Source organism: Eutrema salsugineum, unplaced genomic scaffold, assembly GCF_000478725.1.
Source record: "Eutrema salsugineum unplaced genomic scaffold, Eutsalg1_0 scaffold_3, whole genome shotgun sequence".
NCBI lineage: Eukaryota > Viridiplantae > Streptophyta > Magnoliopsida > Brassicales > Brassicaceae > Eutrema > Eutrema salsugineum.
In genome coordinates, this window is record NW_006256756.1 from 11,627,837 (window position 1) to 11,637,005 (window position 9,169).

Genomic DNA, 9,169 nt, shown 5'->3' on the forward strand with positions numbered 1-9,169 from the left:
GTCCTCTAATATCAAGTGACAACTAATAGTCAACTCTCAAGCCCGTCAACGAATGAATTTTGCAGATTATAAAAGACAGACATTTTGAGATAATGCGTGAATTGTATATGAACACAAACCCAGAAAAAAAAAAGAAAAAAAAAAATCTCACTAATCTCATTTTAAGATCAATAGAGAGAATGGCTTGTAAAGACAAGCTTCAATTCCTTTTGATCATATTCACAATCTTGAGCTGTTCTCTTACAGCTTCTGCAACAGTCTCAGAAGCAAATGCTCTTCTCAAATGGAAGTCAACTTTCACAAACCAGACAAGTACCTCAAAACTGTCTTCTTGGGTGAACCCAAACACAAGCAGCTTCTGTACAAGTTGGTATGGTGTTTCTTGCTTACGCGGGAGCATCATCCGGTTAAATCTCACGAATACCGGTATTGAAGGTACTTTCCAAGATTTTCCATTCTCTTCTCTTCCCAATCTCACTTATGTTGATCTTAGCATGAACCGTTTCTCTGGAACCATTCCTCCCCAATTCGGACAATTCTCTAAACTCATCTACTTCGATTTGTCCATTAACCAGTTAGTTGGTGAAATCCCACCTGAGCTTGGCAATTTAAGTAACCTAGAAACTCTCCATCTTGTCGAAAACAAGTTAAACGGATCGATTCCTTCTGAAATCGGTCGGTTAACTAAGGTTCAAGAAATAGCCCTGTACGACAATTTGTTGACCGGACCAATACCTTCTTCTTTTGGAAACCTAACCAAACTAGTTAACCTTTATCTCTTTATCAATACTCTCTCTAGTACGATCCCTCCTGAAATCGGAAACCTTAGCAACCTTGTTGAGCTATGCCTTGATAGAAACCACCTAACCGGTCAAATCCCTTCTAGTTTTGGAAAGTTGAAGAATGTAACACTTCTCAACATGTTTGAAAATAGGCTCACTGGTGAAATCCCTCCTGAGATTGGTGATATGACCGCTCTAGATACCCTTAGCCTCCACACAAATAACCTTACCGGTTCGATTCCTCCTACTTTAGGAAACCTCAAAAGCCTAGCCATTCTTCATCTTTACCTGAATAAGCTTAGTGGTTCCATACCTGAGGAGCTAGGAGACATGGAAACAATGATTGATTTGGAGATAAGTGAGAACAAACTCACTGGTCCTGTTCCTGATTCATTTGGCAAGTTGACACAGCTCGAATGGCTATTCCTCCGTGATAACCAGCTTTCAGGTCCGATCCCACCGGGAATTGCTAACTCTTCAGAGCTGACCGTTCTGCAACTCGACACCAACAACTTCACAGGCGTCTTGCCTGATACCATCTGTAGAGGTGGCAAGCTCGAGAATCTCACGTTAGACGATAACCTCCTCGAAGGTCCCCTTCCTAAAAGCTTGAGAGAATGCAAGAGTTTGATCAGAGCAAGGTTCAAAGGGAACAGTTTCACCGGAGATATCTCTGAGGCTTTCGGAGTCTACCCGAATCTCAATTTCATTGATCTCAGCAACAACAAGTTCCACGGACAGATTTCACCGACGTGGGAACAAAGTCGAAAGCTGGTTGCGTTCATCGCAACAGACAATAACATCACCGGACCGATCCCACCTGAGATTTGGAACATGACACAGCTAAGTCAGCTCGATCTATCTTCCAACAACATCACCGGCGAGCTCCCGGAATCAATCAGCAATCTCAACCGTTTGTCAAAACTACAACTTAACGGGAATCAGTTATCCGGTAAAATACCTTCAGGAATCAGACTCTTAGCAAATCTTGAGTATCTTGATCTATCCTCAAACAGATTCAGCTTTGAGATCCCGGCAACACTTGACTCCTTGCCAAGGCTTTACTACATGAACTTGAGCAGAAACGAGTTGGATCACAACATCCCCATGGGTTTAACAAAGCTGTCTCAGCTACAAACTCTTGATCTCAGCCACAACCAACTCGACGGAGAAATCCCATCACAGTTCAGCTCCTTACAGAACCTAGAGAGACTCGACCTCTCACACAACAATCTCTCAGGTCCAATTCCACCAAGTTTCAGAGAAATGCTGGCACTAACACACGTCGACATATCACACAACAACCTCTCAGGTCCAATTCCAGATAACAAAGCATTTAAAGACGCAGGTCCAGATGCATTGGAAGGCAACAGAGACTTATGTGGTGACGACACAAGACAACGCTTGAAGCCATGTCCGATCAGTTCTTCCTCAGGGAAGAAGAAATCAAACAAAGACAGAAACCTAATCATCTACATACTCGTCCCAATCATCGGAGCAATCATAATCCTCTCAGTCTGTGCCGGGGTTTTCGTTTGTTTCCGTAAGAGAAAGCCTCAAATCGAAGAGAACTCAGACACCGAATCAGGAGAAACGTTATCGATCTTTAGCTTCGATGGTAAAGTAAAATACCAAGAAATAATCAAAGCCACAGGAGAATTCGACTCGAAACACCTAATCGGAACCGGAGGATGCGGCAAAGTCTACAAAGCGAAGCTACCAGCGATAACAATGGCAGTGAAAAAGCTCAGCGAGACAACAGACGAGGAGATCTCGAAACCGGCGGTGAAACAAGAGTTCCTAAACGAGATCAGAGCACTTACGGAGATCCGTCACCGGAACGTCGTGAAGCTGTTCGGATTCTGCTCGCATCGACGCAACACTTTCCTGGTGTACGAGTACATGGAGAAAGGGAGTTTGAGGAAAGTTTTGTCGAACGACGAAGAAGCGAAGATGCTGGATTGGAGGAAGAGGATCAATGTGGTGAAAGGTGTGGCCCATGCTTTGTCGTATATGCATCATGATCGGTCTCCGCCGATTGTTCACCGTGATATTAAAAGTGGGAACATTCTTCTCGACGAAGATTTCGAAGCGAAGATCTCCGATTTCGGTACGGCGAAGCTTCTCAAGGCGGATTCTTCGAATTGGTCCGCCGTTGCTGGAACTTACGGCTATGTTGCTCCAGGTACTTCTTTTTAACCCGTTAAATAAATGGATCTGGAATCTAACGTGTCGGGTCGGGTTCGGTTTGGTTGAAATTACTAGACTGGTTTTAGGAGTAGGACGGTTTTTTTAACAGAATTCAGAAACCAAATAAAAACCGAAAATTGTGTAGTTTGGTTCTTTTCTGATTGACTATAAGTGGCGGGCGCATTCAGGTCGGTTTTTACAAATTTGTATGCAAATGAAAACCAAAATATTTTTGTTTTCGTTTGATAAAATTTATAGTTCACGTTCAATTTAGAAAAAAATGACAATAAAACAAAATAGAATTGATGTTCTTTAATATAACGTCACTACATTAATTTACTTTTAATAAATAGATTTTGGGACCTAATTATTAAAACTTTGGTTACTTTGGTTACAAATCGATTATGCTATAGTTTTGCTTTTAAATTTTAGTCATTTTACATAAGAAAACCGATCAGAAAGTTAAAGTCTTGGTATTGGTTCAAGCATTTTAGTTTAGATTCATTTTGATTTGGTTCGAGTTGGTTTAATGTATATATCTGATTTTAGACGTTTTTTTGTATATATAGTTTCTAATATGTTTTTGAAATTGAATGTGACAGAACTAGCTTACGCAATGAAAGTGACCGAGAAATGCGATGTGTATAGCTTCGGAGTACTAACTCTTGAAGTGATCAAAGGGGAGCATCCGGGCGATTTAGTTTCAACTTTGTCATCGTCTCCTCTGGACAAAACTCTATCGTTGAAAGAAATTTCTGACCGTCGGTTACCAGAGCCAACGCCAGAGCTCAAAGATGAGATCTTAGAAATTGTGAAAGTTGCACTTTTATGCTTACATTCCGATCCAAATTTTCGCCCAACAATGCTCTCTATCTCCACTGCCTTTGCTTAAAAATTGGCCAAGCAGAAAGTGATACCAAGCATTTTATAGTTTTATGCATTATTAAGGTTTCATGATTATGTGTTAGTTTTCCATTATGGAATGTTAGTTATATTTGACACTATTCTGTTCTATTATACAATAGTCCGCATTTTATTGTAAATAGTTTTTTTATTCTTTTTCTCACTTAAGGAAAACAAAATGCATATTGCTATCCTTCTTCTTTTTTTAAACAATATCGATATCCTTCTTTGTGTTTCGAAATTATGACTAATACTATTGTTCAATATAGATAAACCGATCTGATCTAATTCGAAAACCAAACAAAAATAATAAAAAAAAAAAATAATGAACCATATCTTAAAATTTTAATGAATTCATTTTCTTATATACGAAAAACCCTATTCCAAATATAAACCGAACAGAAAAAAGCAACAATCTAAAATTATTTTTATTAAATAATTGACTAAATCTGCTAAAGCATCTAAGAACATCTCCATTTGTGAGATACTCCAAAAGGTAAAATACTACTATTTTGAGAAGAATTTTTTTTAGAACCTCATCACAAATTTTTACCTCCATTCAGTAGCAGAGCTAGAAAAAAAATTTATAGGGGTCAATTTTAATTTATAATGTATTTTAAACAAATTTTACAGGGGTCATTTAGCTAAATTATTAATATTATATCTAGCTTTTACATAAAAAATACAAATATTTATAAAAAAATTGAATTTCACCTCGGTCAATTGCACCCCCTCCCAACATACTCTCTCCGCCACTGTCTCCATTGGTGAGATACCCACTAAAGTATCTCATCTATATAATATTATTTATTTTATAAAGATTTATATTTTAGTATAGTTAATATTGAAAACTTAGGTTAAATATTATCCTATATTAAAAAGTATTTTATTTTTTTTTGTTATTAAATTACACCTTAAATATATTTATATTAATAATATTAATAATGTTAACAAAAAATATTAATAATACAATTCATTATAAATAATATAAGAAAAATACATATTCTTAAATAACACAATTAAGCATAAAATTACATTAACTTAATCTTATTAAAAAACACTTACAATGCTAAAAAACATAGATAACATATAAAACAAAGATTTTCTTAAATAATACAATTAAGCATAAAATTACATTAACTTAATCTTATAAAAAAACACTTACAATGCGAAAAACATAGATAACATATAAAACAAAGATTACTTATAAAGGTTTATAAGATTAATTATAAAAATTTATAATTTTTTTTAAACGGTAACCATTTTTATTAATTAAAAAACGAAATCAGTCCATGACCGAAAGCCATACATTTTTAAAGAGATATTACACAAGCGCATAAAGTTTAGCTCAAGTACAATAAGTTAGAAAGAACCGACTTTCCGCTTCGGTTCATTAAAAGGGCATCTTCGGTTGCACGATTAGCCACGACCTCCTCTGTTACCTCGATCGCGGTTGCGACGACCAGCTGCGACAGGGTGCCACTGCATTCCTTCGCTTTTGCTGGTGGTTTTACCGGCCTGTCTCGAAGGTTTCTTTTCCCCGAAGGAGTCAAGATTTCTGGATCAGGATCATCGTTTGTAACAGAGTTATCTTCTTCCTCCAAGGAGTCCTCATCCGAAGATTCTAAGGAGGCAAATCGGTTTTTCCCCAATGCTCCACTGGATAGAGTCTTGCGTAAACCGACTGATGGGATTGATGGAGATACTACTTGTTCAGAATTTGTGACTTCTGTTGTAGAGGCCAAGATAGTAGAGTTTTTGTTGATAATTGGACCTGTACCAACAGGTGGAGAAGAGAACCTAGATGCAGAAGTTGGAGTACCTTTTACAGCGGGTATAGCAGCAATCTTAGAGACAGGAATGACAGATTCATGGCCTAAGAGGATATTTGATTGACTTCTTGTTTCCAAAGTTGATACAGTTTCTTTAGGAGCTATTGCATCCCTTGCAATAGGTAAGGAGCAAGTGTCATTTGAAATCGGATTAGAGACAACAGCCATATCAACCTTCTCTTTACCAATTCCTAAACATCTAGACTCTTTGTGACCCAATTGACCACATCTAGTGCATTAAGAAGGCAACCATGAATAGACCACATCAACCATAGTGATTGTTTCACAAGATTCTTCTAAGGCAACTCTTTGAGGAAAAGGTTTATCGAGCTTTACCTCCACCAATATCTTAGCCTCACCCATCTGAGTAGGATCAAGCCATGGTCTACTGGTTAACATTGGCTCACCTATTCCGGATGCAATCCACTTTATGCCTTTGATCGAGTATAGTTGGCTAGGAATATTTTTAAGATTCAATCAAGCTGGGACCATTGTGATCTTCGGGAGAGTGATGTTTCCTGCGTGAGACCAAGCCGAAACAAACATCAAACAGTCATCCACATGCCACAGTCCTCTTTGGAGAATACACTTTCGGGTTGCCTCATCCGGAATGTGGAATAAATATGAAGATTCACCTTCTTTGCGAGAGAATATGCGACACTTTCTGCCCCATATTCTATTTACCACGGCGTGAACCAATCCTCCCGATGGAGCTGCACATCGATAAAATTGACCAACTACAAACTCCTTCTGATTTTCTAATCCCTCTAAAAGGACATGGCTGGGGATTTTTACCAATGGTGTGCCATCCTCCATGAACTCTGGCATGGTTACTCTGTTGAGATTACGGAGCGACTGATCCATTTTAGCAGCCCACGGGTATTTTCTTGAGCAAGCTTTCAATACCTCGTCAGACTCCAAATTCTTTGAAACTCTTGACGGAGCCATCAAATTCTTCTGATGACGAGGTTGATTCCCAACAGATAGAGCAGGCCAATTCAAAGTGGAAGCTCCATACATGGAATTTCTTTCGCTGCAGATGGAGGAGCATCTGAGAAGGAGAGTGGCTTTTTCCAAGCTCCTTGTGGTCCAGAGGTGACGAGAGGATCTCCTGATGTCGCAACAGCTCGGGAGCCTGGATTTCTATGCTCGATTTAATTGGAGGAGAGACTTCCTGAAACACCTTATCTGATATAGTTGCAGGATTTTCAGCAGGAGGAGAAGAGGGTACAGACATGCTTTTGCTCCACCGGTTTAGGTATGGCCATCAAGGATCTGGAGATTCAATGCTGGCCTTCTCTTTCATTCATTTTGGATGAGGCGAATCCATGGTTGAAAAGAGACGTCGATTGCAGAGAACGACACTAGTCTTAGTCTGAGATTGGCTCGTTGAGACTTGAGAGGCGGAATCCGCCGAGGATACGCCGGAGAGATTTGAATTTATAAAATTATTATAAGATTATTTATAAGGGTTTATAAGATTATTTATAAGGATTTATAAGATTACTTATAAAAGTTTTTTTTAAAAAATTATAAATATTTATAAGACTATAATTATTTTATCATTTCTTTATCAAAATGTCTATATTGGATTGATTTGTCATTGCCTTGTAATGTTAAGTTTATTTTATATAATTTTCTTATTTTGTATAATTTTTGATTTAGTTATAAGATTAAATTATTTAATTTTATGTTTAATTGTGTTATTTAATAATGTATATTTTTAATTATATTATTTATTATTTATTAATTATTAATAGTATTTAATTATATTAATTAAAACATTACTAATCTATACTATTAAAAAAGAAAGATATTTTGTATCCAAACAAAATTTTTACTTGATTTTCTACTATCTGTTTTTGGATAACTGTTCCCAAATAAAAATATTGATTTTAATTTAGATTATCAAATAAGTTAATTTAGCGTAATATTAATAAAATAATATATTTTTTTTATATTTTAATATATTATTATATCTTTAGAAAAATAACAACCCAAATATTAATTTAGATTTAATTTAAATATTTAATGACAGAGATGAAAATGATATATTATTGTATATTTTTATTAAATAAATCTAATTTTAAATATTTAAACTTAATAAATATTTAAAATATATAAATAGTGTGAACAAATATGTTAAACGTTTTATCAATCTTGGTTCTTTCTGGATTAATATAAATGAACATGTTATAATGACGTTTTTTATTTGTGATATTTTTCAGATAATATGAATGGACAGACGAGTTAGAATAATATTTTTATAATCACGGTCATATATAATACTAGAAAGAATAAACCAATAGAAACAAATTATATCTAAACAAATTTTTTTTATCATTTATTAGAAAATTATATATATTTAAAAATGAAAAAAATTATATTATATAAAAAAATAATTCTCGTGCGGACGCACGGGATAGAAACTAGTTTATACTATTAAAAAGAAAAGACTTTTTATGTTCAAACATAATTTTTTTAGTTTTCTACTTTTCTGTTTTTGGATAACTACTATTTTTATTGTCAAACAAAATTTTAATTTGATTTATCTTTTTATTTATTTTAGAAAATTAATAAAATAATATATGTGAATTTTATCTTTAAAATTATTTCTGAAAATTTTTAAATTTTAATTCAATTAGTTTAAGTTTTCTTAGACATAGTTAGGATTAATTATCAAAATTACAAAAATTAGTTGTTATTATTTATATAAAAATAGTAAATAAGATATTAATTTATTTTATATTTAAATATCCAAATTTAAATAATATTTTCATAATGATAAAGATGATAAATGATATATTATTATATATTTTTCATAATCAATCATTTTAAATAGTTAAATATTTAAAATTTTAAAAAATTATTTTATATAGTAATATTAAGGGTGATTTGCATCAATATTACTTTTGAGAGAACAAATTAACTAACTACTATAAAAAAGCGGTCAATTAAGTGCATAGCACAAGTCAACAGAAAAAAGTACGTGGAAATGACATTGCACTCCTTGCTCCCTAAATCTAGACATCGCTTTATCTGACGGAGGTTGGGACCACACCAACTTATTAAGACACAGACGTTACTTGCTTTTTGAAACAATAGCAACGTAAACTTTATTGTTACTTTAGTAAGCTTTAAACGTTGTTGTCGTTTAGTATTACGTGTACAAATAGGTTAATTTGAGAGAACTCTAGTGGATCAGATAAATAGCCACTAACACAACACCCATAAACCAAACATTCAAGTTTCTGATTTTTAGCGTTATGGTTTGTATTTTCTCAAAAAATTATATATGGTGTCTTTTTGGTCAAATCATTAAAATATGAGATAACTTTATGGAATAATTAACTATTTTCATAAAAATATTTGCTCAGAGTATGCGGTTATGTAGTAGACGACTATTTAATAAAGAAGTTGCATCCGCCTCAGATGAAATAGACATTATGTACGATATTTTCT

General features: G+C 34.5%; 1 protein-coding gene and 1 pseudogene across 1 annotated transcript; one reads left to right on the forward strand and one right to left on the reverse strand.

Annotated features, from left to right (window-relative positions):
• Positions 1-107: 107 nt before the first annotated feature.
• Positions 108-4,015, forward strand: LOC18014467 (MDIS1-interacting receptor like kinase 2). Its single transcript, XM_006397188.2, has 2 exons — positions 108-2,967; positions 3,575-4,015. The coding sequence occupies exons 1-2, from the start codon at positions 108-110 to the stop codon at positions 3,862-3,864; spliced, it is 3,150 nt and encodes a 1,049-aa protein (XP_006397251.1). The 3' UTR covers positions 3,865-4,015.
• A 1,929-nt stretch (positions 4,016-5,944) lies between these two features.
• LOC18014471 lies at positions 5,945-7,013 on the reverse strand (annotated as a pseudogene).
• Between the last annotated feature and the right edge of the window lie 2,156 nt (positions 7,014-9,169).

Coding starts and splice junctions, on each gene's coding strand:
- LOC18014467 (XM_006397188.2), top strand. CDS start 108: ATGAACACAAACCCAGAAAAAAAAAAGAAAAAAAAAAATCTCACTAAT. Junction 2,968..3,574: donor TTACGGCTATGTTGCTCCAG/GTACTTCTTTTT, acceptor TGAATGTGACAG/AACTAGCTTACGCAATGAAA.